The sequence below is a fragment of the Squalius cephalus genome, assembly GCF_949319135.1.
Source record: "Squalius cephalus genome assembly, chromosome: 19".
Lineage (NCBI taxonomy): Eukaryota > Metazoa > Chordata > Actinopteri > Cypriniformes > Leuciscidae > Squalius > Squalius cephalus.
The window spans coordinates 7,435,943-7,449,981 of NC_137140.1; the positions used below are offsets into that span (position 1 = coordinate 7,435,943).

Sequence of the window (14,039 nt, forward strand, 5' to 3'; positions counted from 1 at the left end):
GGGAGTTGCACCACATGACATTTTTCAACCTGAACTAGACTTGCTTTGTCATAAAAAGGCCAAATTATATTTTAAGAGGCATAATGACCTTGACACACAGCCATGAGGTTCTGAAGGGGTTTATGATATAATTCTCTATTTTTTTCTGCATGTTTGTTGCACCACATGACTGATGTAGCATACAAACGTTTTTCAAATATTAATAAGTAGTAAAGCAGTTCTGTATAAATATTATTATATTTTATAATATTATTTTAATTGAAATGTGACCAGCTAATTTTTTGTCAAAGTTAGCACCAAGTTAGACAACTTTGTTGGTTAAAATCCTGCATTAAATATCATGATTGTATTTAACAAAAATTAACACTCGCCAAGCAACAAATGCGAGGAAAAAAACGGCATTGGCGAATATATGAAACAGTGTCAATCGCCAGTAACATTTTTATGAATTCTAAGAATGCACTGTTGTGAGAACATGACCGTAAACAAATGTGTATGATGCTCAGGACAGTTGACCAGCGCTGCATCCTCACAAGAGTTTAAGCCATGGCAATTTAAATATTCAAGTGCAAAACGCAATAGGGAACACCATTTGTTACTCGCGAGCTGTTTGGAAAAGTTTTGTGTGGGCAGAAAGCTGCATATGAGACAATGTGCGAATACTGAATTAAATGCGCTCTCTTTCACATCTTCTTGCACTTGAACGGACAAATTCACAGAAAAAATATGTCAAAAATGCCCGTCTCGGCGGGTATACAAGTAAATATAGTCGGATATGGCTTACAGTAAGTGAATGTAAACAGATGTGTACTAGTATCAGTGTATTGGATCCCTGCAGCAGCAGGAATATTAGGTAGCCGCGTTTCCATTACCCTTCAAATTGCGCAAATTGAAATTGTGAATTGGAAATACGCCCAATGGAAACACGTCAATTTCGTAAAAACTCCCATTTATCGCAAAAAAGTTTTTACGCTCGCATGAGGTGGTTTTTCAGGCAATTCGAAAAAGGAATATTTCGCAAAACTGCAATGGAAACAGTTTTTGCGCATTTACTGTCACCTGACTTAGAAGGCGCGGAGTGTTTGGACAGAATACGAGACAGAGTTCTTTATTAAATTCATAAAAGACAAAAGAATTACAGAAATACTGGATTCTAAACCTCATAGAGGTGCCACAATCAAGACCTCGAAGCAGAAATGAGTGAGAAACACCTCATATGTGCCGCTCACAGTAAGGGTCATTCCTTGCCATTAATGCTGGGATAACACGCCTACGTTTCCTTCCATTAATAATAATAATGTCTAGTGCGGTGATATATATAAACCTAGTTTTAGTCGCATAACATCGGTTAATGGAAACGGCGTCATTTTGCAATAGTTTTTTATCGATATTTAGAAAAAATATTTAGAAATCCATATGTAATGGAAATGCGCCTAGTGGCATTTCTGTGTAATTATTCACTGCTCTTGACTGAATAACTTTTGTAACTTTAATAAGGATTCATTTATGTTTATAGAGTAAAGACTATCTGTTATTTTACATTTGATTAGTTTATTCAATGTCTCTAACTGAAAACTACTGTTACTAGTCTTTCAATTGATATTAATTATAAAAATGATTGGGCTAGTAGTTTTAGCTGTGATATCGAAACTGGAATAGAGAATTGTGCATTTTCACTGGTATCTAAAATGTTGGTGTCATAACTACATGTTTTTGCAAAAACAGTTTCATGGCTGGTAAAAAATATTTATGGTTGGTAAATATTCTTAAGTCACCGGCCAATGGCAGGTGTCAAAAGTCAGTCCACAACATACCACGCCAGTTCCACTTCCAGAACCTGATGCACAATCCAATTCTCAAAATCAGCCGCACAGTGCACTGAATGAACTCAACAGTAGAGTTCAGATTTATATCAATCTAAATTACAAGCTTGCATATCTAATTGGATCCCACTGCCTTCCTGTTACACTGTCCGATGAAACCGGAGCCCTTTCAAGCAATGCACCACTACACTCCAACCTTCCTCCGAAAACACCACACCATCAGTGATCAGCTAAACCCCAAACAAGGTCAAACCTAACAGCTTCCACATTTCTATATTGTTTCAAAGTGGAACTTACTGTTTCTCCATCTTTTTTGTCCTCCATTGTCATTTTCACCTTGCAGTCTTGAACGATCCCGGTAATCAATGACCTAGAGTTTGGAATCGGTCACTCCGGAGGTGCATTAAAGCTGAAAACACATGCCCTTGTCAACTTTGAGATACTACGATACTATGTGAAAAGCGATTCGGAGCGTCCCAGCCGAAATCCAGTAGCATTACTCTACCCCACACACCACACAAATCCACTTTATCATCAATACGGATGCAGGACATTAGCACCGTTAGCCTACTCCCATTCCCAGCTGTCACCCTCTGCTCCAACCAGCTTCACATACTTGCTCGGATGGGACGGCACTTACCATATTTGTAGGCACTAGTGGTCTCTCTCCTGGCTGAGTGTAATCATGATCTGGTGGACCGAAATAGCAGCGGGCCCCTCCGTGCGGCAGGCCTCCCCGACTGGAATCTGTCCTGCTCGAGTCTTATTGTCATCCTGCTTATCAGCTCTTTTTACGCACACCCCCTCCCGTCCCCTCGGCTGCACAAATACCCCGGCACAGGCAGCCAGATTCAGTACAACTCAACCCGCCGCTACTGTTAGGAGCCAGTCAGCCATGCTGGAGTACAGCAGCCCAGCTTAAGGGGGATTTGGGGGCATTTCCCCAGGTATTATGAGCGGTTGCGGTGTTGCCCTGATCCGGGGCTCTGCCAATCAGCACCTCTGTGTCTCTGGACTAGACTGGACTAGTTTGCCCCCTGTCTTTTATCTCTCTCTCTCTCTCTTGCTTGTGTTTCTCTGGGAGGTTGCAGCAGTCTCTGCCCGCATCAGCAACATTACACCACCAGCACCAGCCAACCCCAGCCCCCCTCGCCACACACACACACACATTCCTACAACAGTGCCCTTCCAATGGCCCATTCCATTAATTAAATCAATGCCACTGACAGTATATCACAGTGGATTTTGAAATATCCTAATCTATTCCCAGTTCAAGTGGAAAATGATTAAAGCTGGAGGAACTAGATATTACAATATACTGTAAAAAAAGATACATACCTTTGAAGACAATGCAACTTGGGTTGCTTTAAATGGTTGCTTTAAGTTGAAATGTGTCATTTGTGCACTAGTAATGCACCTGTGTGTTTAGAAAATGCAACTTTATTGTAAAACATTGTTGCTGAGTCACTTACCCAGAGAGGATATACAGTGGACATATACTTTTGGACACTTAAAATGTCTGAATTTCAATGCATTAGATATCAAACAAAGTGACATCTGCAAACAAATGATAGCTTTTTTACAACTAACTTCACTTTTCTGAGACATTTTTCAATCATTCTTAACCAAGTGGTCTTAAGGTCATATATTATGAATGTATTTAGTTCGTTCCCCTCAAGTTCACACAGGTGTCCCAGCAGAATGAGCATACTACAAATATATTAACAAAGAACATGTCCCACAAGTTTGACAACCAATATGTCTATATTTTTTAACAATATATTGTTTCAAAGTTTGAAACCTAGGCTAACTAACTTAATTTTGTGTTTTTATGTTTCTTTAAAGCAAATGCATTATTTTTTATATTTTGTTACATAATGCAAATTTATACGTTTTAACTTTGGATTAAATGTGCAAATACTTTTTGTGGTTTTCACCAAAACATTAAGCTGTTTTAATTGATATAATATTAAGAAATGTTTCTTAAGCAGCAAATCAGCATGATGAAAATTCAGCTTTGTCATCAGGAATTAATTACATTTTAAAATATATTAAAATAGAAAAACAGTTATTTTGTAATATTAATAATACATTTTTACAGTAATAAGTAACTTCTTTCAAAAATATTTAAAAATCTGTCAGCCCTCATTTCCCCTTTGTAATAAAAAAAATGATTTGAAGACAAATGAAAGATAATTTGCAATAACACTTCATTACAGCCCAAGTAAAAATAATATTGAACAATTGTACTGGAAAAATCATTCATTCAATTTATTCCAAATAATGTTTTTTGAACATTCTAAAAAGTTACAGTAAGGGTCATTAGTAAAAATAATAACTTTTTTTTTTTTAAACATGTTTCCCAAACATTGACCGTCTGCCATTGGTAAAACAATTAGAAAGTCCCGCCCCAAACTCACACTATTGGCTCAGTCAGTGTTCCTGTGTCAGGTTGATTGGATTCTCGCACAAACAAAACAACGTTTTGATAAAGCAACAGTGTTGACACTTGGTGTACATACAGTTGTCTCTACAAGTAAGAGAAGTATTTGAACAATACACAACTCACCTTTAAATAATCCGAAAAGGCATTTGTGATAAAGAGAGATTTGCTATTATTGGTCAATAGCCCACAAACCAGAGACCAGTATCAAATCATCAAATCGATTATAATCCACTGAATGTCATAGACAGATGCTCATGTTTGTTTACTGAACACAGACCTCAAAAACATGCAATTATAGTGGGACGCAAGTTGAGGATCTATACGTCTCAGTAATGCAGTGTTGCCATAGCAACCCAACCTCACTGCAGAGGGGACACGAGCCCTGAAATAGAGTTTACCTTCACACAAACACACAGAATGAGAAGACGTGATCTGACACACCAGCTAACTTGTCTATTTTAACATTCATGGTTTAACTCTGGAAACGCATGAGCGGTGAACGTGTGCATCAACATAACATTAATCTGCTAATATTAATATATTACTCTGCCCCTTTAAAGAAGCACTTCCTGCCAAGACCTCTCCATTTACACTTCTTCCATTTAGACAATCAGTGGACAATGTTTAGAAACAGGGCTTTATTGTACAGGACATCGTACGCATCACAGTCCCTTTGCGTCATTACTTGAGGCGGGATTCACCCACCAACTCAAGGTGCCTCGAGTTTGCTGAAAATCACATATTAATCACGTCTTGCACATCTTTTCTCTAAATAACTGGCATCTGCAAACAAATAATTATTTTCTCAGAACCAATGTCACTTTTATTCAAAATAATAACACTGATATATTTTTGATTTTTCACACACACACACACCGCATCTGTGGGCCAGTCCAGCTGCGTCTGTTGCTCTGTGCTCCTGTGTGAACTTCTAGATGTGTACAACACATGATTCTGATGTGTTGTACACATCAGCGTACATCCAGTGTACATCTGGATTAAAGCTCTGACAGATCTCCAGAGAACCACACAACCGTGCAAACACACACACCCAGAAGACCACTGTTTACCACACCGCCAAGAGTCCAAGGATGAGTCTGAACATTACTCAAATAAATACAATGATGAAGAGAATTTTTGATTCACTATCTACAGGAAACAGTTAATAACTATACAGGAAATTCTATATAAATATCTTCAGGAAATAGTTCTAGAAATTAGTTTTATTATTACAAATTTTTTAATTGGTATCAATTCTATATTAAAAAGTTTACGTTGTGTATATTTTATGATATCATTTTATAGAGATGACACTCAAAGTGTCATTTGTTCTCTTTGTTTGTCTTAAACTTTTGTCATTCATCCTGTTTTCTGTCGCATGTGCCTTTTTGTAGTCATTTTGTAGTTTTTCCCCTTGATTGTCTCCCCCAGGTGTGTCTCGTTAACTCGTTACCCTGTTAAGCTTGCTACCCCTTGTGTATCTTGTTGTGTCTCTTTTTGCATTGTCAGTTGTTGTTTGTAATGGTTCCAGTTCTGCTTGTGTTTCTGTTTCTTGTGTTTCAATTTTTGTTTGTTACTTTATTAAAGGGGAACATGGCAACTCTAGCCATTTCTTCGCTGATTTTCCCTTTTGTTGTCGTGTGTTTTCTCAACGAGCTCCCCCTACAGCTGTGCGCCGTCACAACACTGTAGTAAAAATCTCACTTGCGGCACCCTCCTCCTTTCTACCGCTGCTCATGTGCATTTGTTATTATGGGAGCCGGACAACTTTATCGTGTGGAGCTATGTCTACCGAGGTGGGTAATAGATCATACACAGTATCATATGGTGTGTGTGTTTATGTTGAATTGCCATAAAGCAGTTTGTGTTTTTCGCTCGTTCTCGCTTCTCACGAGACTTCCTATTTCCAACTTACCGGGACGTTAGTCCCCATGTTGCAAGGCTGGTTTTCCGCTGGGGGGTGCGGAGAAAGTCACCATTCTCACCAGAACAGGTTATTTAGCCATCCAAATGGTTTCTAAACGGATTTATTAAGTTGAAATAGTTGCCAAGTTCCCATTTAAAAACCCAGCACTTAGATTCTACTCCCGCTTATACGTATTTGGTGTTAACCAACTTTTTGGAGAGAGAGAGAGAGGAGGATATCTGCTCCTGTATTCAAAGTCAGAACATATAAATAAAATATTTAGCAGCACAGCTGTTTTCAACATTGATAATAATAATGTTCCTTGAGCACCAAATCAGCATATTAGAATGATTTCCGAAGACTAAAGTAACGGCTGCTGAAAATTCATGCTTTAAAATTAGAAATTAGAAAACTTCTTTTAAATTGTAAATAATCCACGATATTATTTGTTAACTGTATTTTTCATCAAATAAAAGCAGCTTTCTTATAAAAAAAAAAAAAACTTACGGACACCAAACTTTTGCATCTACAGTATTTTACTTGCTACTACTAAATGCCTCAAACAAAACACTCACTTTACGGTTTTCAAAAGATGTGATGTCACTAACCTGATAATTATCATCAAAGCCATTCATCCTCAGACTTAGAAGTGTTCATGTCATCAACCAAGTCCCTTATAAACACTGTTTTGTGCTTCAGGGAACTGATAAAAAGCTTTGCACCCAGAGTTGCGTCCCAGTCCAGCAATATCAGACCTCGTAGAACAAACTGTAGGCATGGCATCAGAGACTTTGTGACGCGTGTCCTGATCCGTGAGCAGATCACAAGATCATGGTCACCTTACTGTTGTACAGTGCCACTCTTAGCTCATTTGAAGCCCATTAGTACTGATTATCATTACTAAAACATTCCTGTCCTGACTGGCTTGCAGCACAGTATAAGCGAACAACGCCATTTGAGGCAGAAAAGCTCATTAACTCCAGCTCAAGAGACGGCAGGCGTCCCAGCAGATCCGGCCTGGACTAATGAACAACAGTCAGCTCACATTAGCCAGCGGTCTGAACAATATAGAAGTATTACATTATTCACAATGAGTGCATGAACTGCATATGGCTCTGAACATTTCATGATGCCTTCTTTCACACACCTTAGGTCAGCTTTATCAATGTTAGCCAGTCTTCAGTTGTCTATGCGAGTAAATGCTTTAAATGCAAACAGTACAATTCTTGGAATGCTTGATTCTGATTGGTCAACTGTGGCATATTTGTGGTTGACGCTAAAATGTGAGCAACTGATTTCCTGCATTGCTGTGCTAGGATCTTAGTAGAAGTTTTAAGCTTATCTACAAGCAAGCAAATAATTATTTCCACATTTGTCCTCTGCATTTAACCCATCCAAGTTAGTGCATACACATTAGGAGCAGTGATAAGTGAAGACATACCATGGGCACATACACCTGGAGCAGTGGGCAGCCATTCGCTGGGGTTCGCGGGGAGCGATTGGGGGTTAGGTGCCTTGCTCAAGGGCACCTTAGTCGTGGGTATTGATGGTGGTTCATTCACTCCCCCACCTACATTTTTCCTGCCGATATTGACAATAATGCTGCCTTCAAGTGCTATCGGAATTATCGCAAATACTGGTTTCCTAGTTAAAAAATTGGACATGAGCCAACTCCAAATTTTAATGCGATGAGCTCATAATCACAACTTCAGAAGTGAGAAGTAGAACATTTCTGATAGCACATGAAGGCAGAATAAGTCTAACTCTCTAACCATTAGACCCCCATATAAATATATGATATACATATACAAGAATATTATAAAGAATATAAAAAAAATGATAAAATCTGACTATTATGCTCACCAATGATGCATTTATTTGATCGAAAATACAGTAAAAACAGCAATATTGTGAAATGTAATTTAATTATTAAAATGTAATAGTTTAATATTCAAACACATTTTAAACTGTAATTTATTTCTGTGATGGCAAAGCTGAATTTTCAGCAGCCATTACTCCAGTCTTCAGAAAACATTCTAATATGCTGATTAGCTGCTCAAATCATATATTTGTTGTGGAAACCGTGATCGGTTTTCAATATCGGTTTTCTATTTGAATATATTTTAAAATGCTAAGTTATTTAAAATAAAGTTATTGCTTCGATAGTAAAGCTGAAATTTCATTTCACATGATCCTTCAGAAATCATTCTAATAAGCAGACTTGGTTCTGAATTATTAGAGCATAAGAGTATAATAAATTTCTTTCATTAACAATGTATAGATAAAATAAAACAAAAATGGTACTTTACTAAATTATTTTTTCACCATGGGCACTATCTGCGCCAGGACTGCCAATGACACCCCCCTCAACAATAGATAGACGCATGATGTTCCTGAAACATATCCAAACTCTCTTGGGAACCCATGATGAAGCTTCAGAAGCTTCCTATTTTCACTAATAATCAAATGCACTTCATGCTAAATATTCAAACTGTTGCGGTTCAATAGTGCATATAATTAACACTGCAGACTCACCGATCTGTTCACGGTTTTTGTCTCATTGATCCAAAACCAAGCTCTGAAACTCATTAGATTTATTTTCTATAATCTATAGAATAAAACAAAGACAACCAAGCACAATATTAAACCAGAAATGTGAAATTTCAGAGACTGTAAACAGAGCTTGTGTCTGATAACCCCTCAGGACATCTGAGTGAAAAGTGTAATAAACTGTGCGTCAAAATCAAAGCTGTGTGTGTGTGGTAAAGAAATCGCCTGTGTTCTCACAGATGGACGTCTCACGGTTCAGCTGCCCCTTCAGCACCCAATCACAACCTCTATTTTTCACACGCCACCGGTCAGAGACACACACACACACTTGTCTGGCCTGCAATTCATCAGGCTATATCCATTTCAACATTTCTGTTCCAATGAAAGAGAAAAACGAATGTTCAGCATAGATAAAAGATTTAAAAATCACTGCAGAAAGGCAGATCTTGCATTGATGTGTATATCAAGGACAAAGACAGCAGATGCACAATACAAAAACAGTATGAAAAGTACAGGAGTTTCTTTTCATCAGGACACAGTGATGCCCAAAGCAGTGCTTTAACAGGAGAATCTGGACACTCTCAGGCCATCAGAGTCAGGTAGAGATATTTCTGCACTCTCTGTACAGTGAAAAGTGGAGCTTACACCCATTACACACACACTCTCTGACTGGCACCGGATATTAATTAGACCAACAGCTCTTGGTCTTACGTCAATCTGAGCTCCCCCACACCAGGAGTGATGAGATCACTGTCTTAGCATGAGGAGGAAACCCCTGCTGAAATGATTAGATTCAAACAGTAGGAATGGATGCTGATCCAATATTTTAAAATTTTTAATTTTACAAGGTTAGTCCTTCAAAATTAAGGGCATTTCATACCTATATATCGTTTTTTGTTTTTTTCAATGTTGCATTTTCCTCTTGGTTCGGTTCGCTTTCACAAGGCAATCTTTCAAAGCATATCAAAATGTGTTTATGCAAGTCACATGCCACTACAACTGTCCTCTTACTGGTCAGAGTTTCCTCTGCGTTCATCCATCAAGATGATTGACAGGTTCGCTCCATGAGCTTATTGTGGCTTTATTTGACAGCATTCTCACACGGAGAAGAACAATTACACAACATTTTAAGATGAAGAGGTGCTCTTTTGGTTTTCAACTGTGATAACTAATGTGCTCACTCACAGAATTAGACACTACATCTTTTTATATAGGCTAGCACATTTCACGTTATGAATTATAATACCATTTGGTTCGCTGGTCCGTTGGGTCGGATTACGATTGCTTTCACACCTCAAGCAAACTGCCCCAGAGTTCATTTGCAATCAGGCTGAGACCACCTCGGTCAGGCTGTCTCAGAGCGATTGTTTTGGTGTGTTTTCGAGCATGATTGCTGTGTTCACATATACCTAAACAAACCGAATCAAGGGAGAAAACGCGCTAGGTGCCGAAACAAACGCTCAGGTGTGAAAGCACTGAAATGTCAGAACACAACATTAAGGGTTTCACACATTTTTTGACAAATGAATTCGTATGACTTTTCCTGCTCAGGATAACTAGAAAGGAAGGATTCAGTAGTTTTTAATTATTTTCTTTCTTCCTTTTTCCATTTTCAACATTGATAATATTAAGAAATGTTACTGGAGCACCAAACAAGCATTTTAGAATGATTTCTGAAGAACCATGTGACACTGAAGTAATCCAGCAATATTCACTTCAAAAAATGACTTAATATCTTAAAATTGTATTTTTTATATTTAACATTTCTTGATAGTTCCAGATTTGCCATGATGACCAAAAGTCTTTGACTTCAGTTCTAAACCCACTTAAAGCACTCAAGCTTTATTGTTCCTCGGGAAAAAAAAGTCTTCTTTTCAAACTGTCTTTGCCTTATAGACCCCTTTTGCGCCGACGTCACAGTACTAGCTGGAGGCAAAACAAACGGAAAACTGGAGGCGGCCAATACAAACCAGCACAGATTCGGCTACACAATAAGGAGCTTAAATTATTATTATTGTTATTAAATGTCATCTTGTTGTGTTGTTGGTGCAAGAATCGACAGAGTACAGGCTCCAATTTGAAATTTTATCACATAATGTTTTCTAAATGATTGTGATTATTTGTGAATCACCTATGATTGTATACATTGTTTTGATTGATTGTGACTAACTAGACTTTTTGAAGAACCTGGTAAGAAAGTGTAATCAAATACATAGTTAAAAAATGAATATGCTGTATCTGGAATTTTTATTTCTAGAAAATATTCACATCATTAAAATTGCACCGTAATGTCAGTCACTCTTTACATTGTCGTCTTCTGGCCATGGCGCTGGCTAGGCAGAACTGCGGATCGTAGGCTACCACACAAGTCTTGTGACCATTTAGTACAGTTATAGGCATCTAAATATGTATATGCCCTCAGTTTCTCTTTACCCTCGGTTTCTCTATCAGGTAGGTGTAGAAGTCAGACCACTCAACCGGAGGTAGCGTTGACGTTAATCCTGTCAGATCGTCCATCCATTGAATGAGCGTGTACGGGTCAGCCAATCTGGGATGTCCGTTAAAATTAACTTTTGCAAATAACAATCGCGGTCCTGAACAGTGAGTGACCTTGCACATTAAGATAAAATCGGATTTTCTCCAGTCATTGTTAAAAAACAAGCTAAAAAACTTGCACACTAACGTTAGCGAAGCGGCCAGAGGGATCGTTCTGCCACCACCTAAGCTCCGCCCACAAAGAAACGTCACCATGTTTACCAACTGAAAAGGGGTTTATATGCACAGATGCAAATAATCTGTCAGTTGATTGCAACATGTAATTTAAATTTAATTGAAAAACAGATGAACACATACGGTAACAAATTGTAGCAATGACACAGCTAGCAAACGTAACGTGCTAACGTTACCATTAGGTTGTAAAGCCGTAATTCGTCCAATGTTTTTTAAAAAATATATTTTCTTGGTTATATTAACATTAAGGGAACCTTCCCTCTTATCATTTTGCAAACATTATGGGAACATTACTTTTCAATGTTCTCTGAACATTCTGAAACAAGCGACGTTTGAAAAATGTTAGATGAACGTCCAACTAAAACATTTCAGGAAAAATGTCCCGTGAACAATATATAAGTGATGTTTTTGTGCTAATGTTTTGAGAACATTTTTAAAGACCAGACGACTTTGAACAAACATGCTATTAATGTTATAGTAAAATGTTTGTTCATAAATTTAAGAGAACCTGTTAGCTGGGAAACCAATTAGTGCTTTGTAGCTGGTCTGATACTGGTGTAACTGGTGGATCAGTAGTCTTAGCCAGAAGTCTTGCTGGTTAAGCTAGTAAGCTCTTGGTGGAGACAAGAACATCCTATCCTGGAGATCAGCATCCAAATCATTACATATGCTGGTGAGCAGCCATGCTGAGCTGTACAGTAAACAGTGAACGTCCAGAAATACATTCCAAAGAACCACAACAACAGAAAAAAAAAATACACATTCTGCTTTGGAATATGAAAAAAAGTGTTAGATTTGATGTCAATGACGTTTGATCATGAGACACAAAACCAAATGATGTTTGATATCATTAATGTCCATATTTAATTTTTTTATGAGATTTATTATAAGGATGAAGACTTTCAGTGAGTAACAACTTACATTTCAGTTTCGGGATACATCAAGCTTTAAGAATATGTTGAATATGCAGTATAATGGAGCATGTTCGCAATATTAGTATGTGTCAAGCATAAATGTGAGGACACAGATATTGCTCAATGCTGTCAATGATGTGTATAGTCAGTGTGTCACAGGGAAGTGATGAAGGTCTTTGCTCAGGAGGTCATGCAGTCCACGACAGTCAGGAGAAAGTGTGTCCTAAGTCACCCAGTCAGCTGATGAACAGCAAGCAGAACAGAAGAGAAAATAAGGCCAATCTCTCTCCCTGATGTTTGCAGAGCTCAGCAGAAAGTGGGCGGCTCTCTGGAGCGCTGGAGAAACATGCCTTCATTCTCTCAGTAAAACCAGACTGATCTGCACTAATGGAGAAATGCAATGTGTCTAATGGCTTTCTGATCTCAGTAATACCTGATCAACATCTCAAATCAACCAAGTAAATTCACATTTTTGCTTTCATTTCCTGTAGACAAGGACTCATTAAACACTGTTGTCCATGTATGTGTGTGTGTGAGTCTGTATGTCAGCACTGGGAAATTAATTGAGATTCTTTGATTTTCCTGTGTGTTCTATTTTACGCTGTATCAGCTTTCTGTCCTCTGTGATTTAAATGTGAACCTGGGAGAGCCTTGTCTCTCTCTCTCTCTCTCTCTCTCTCTCTCTCTCTCTCTCTGTTTTATAATCTCTCTCTTCAATTCCATTTCAGGCTTAACCCTATTTATATTTCCTACAGTACTTCCTTCAGCTCTCTGTCTCGTTGTAACACAGTTTCTCTCTCCCCTTGCCCTTCTCTATTTCTCTCGTTTAAATCAAGGGGTCAAGGTTTGGCTGGTTAGCATAGTCCCCTGCTGGTGGATACTGTAACTACACCATTTTAAAGTAAAGAAAAAAGCAATATATTTATTTTGCTTTTTCTTTGGAAGCAATATATAAATTGTATTTACTTATATTATTGTATTTCACTAGTTTATTTGTTTTTATGGAAGGCTTGTAAAAACAAATTTCTGTCTGCTCTCTGTCATGTTACAGGTCAGGATTGTAATTCGTCACTATAAAGGGCTTGGGACCTTCTTCGATGAACTCAGTCTAACACACAAATAACTGGATTTATTGTGCAAATGCTAAATGATTTATTACAACATGCTTTGTTGAATCTGCTGCAATCTAATGTAACAGTCAAAATGTTGTAAAAGGCTGACTAAAAGATGAATGTGTCTTTCTGGATACGGACTAACGTTCAAAGCACATAAAACAATATCAGGATGCGCATAATGACAAAAGGAAGTGTCAGGTTATGACTAGAATAGTCTGATCTCAAGTGAACCAGGGAGAGTATGAGATGGCATAATATCTAACTGTGTCATTGTATAGCATGCATATGAGGACAACAACACCTTCACAACAGATAATGTATATTCTGTATATAGTTTTTATTGTGTGGAAAAGAGCAGCTTGAACACTCTTCAAAATATCCCCTTTAAATTTTTGAGTAAACTATTTAATGACCTTTTCAACACCAATTACAGATTGAATTAAGGGATGAAAGAGAAAAAAGAATCAGTATCTCGTGACACTGTGTCCCATCAGCTCCAGGGGAAAAGAGGAGAGGGGGACGAAGACCCCGAGGGAGCCCGGTGCTCTTTCCTCA

The 14,039-nt window shown here is 38.0% G+C and overlaps 1 protein-coding gene across 23 annotated transcripts in view; it reads right to left on the reverse strand.

The window, feature by feature from the left end:
• The window catches only part of ank3b (ankyrin 3b), a 180,347-nt gene that overhangs the window by 86,869 nt on the left and 79,439 nt on the right, over positions 1 to 14,039 (reverse strand). For 5 of the 23 annotated variants that reach the window (XM_079851671.1, XM_079851673.1, XM_079851668.1 and 2 more), the window contains exon 1: positions 2,121 to 2,418. The exons of 15 other annotated variants lie outside the window; for them this stretch is intronic. In XM_079851671.1, coding sequence (XP_079707797.1) covers positions 2,121 to 2,153 — 33 coding nt within the window. In that variant the 5' untranslated portion in view covers positions 2,154 to 2,418. Of the gene's footprint in view, positions 1 to 2,120; positions 2,450 to 14,039 lie in introns of those variants that run through there. 3 more of the 23 variants (XM_079851667.1, XM_079851661.1, XM_079851670.1) reach the window with 2 other exon arrangements.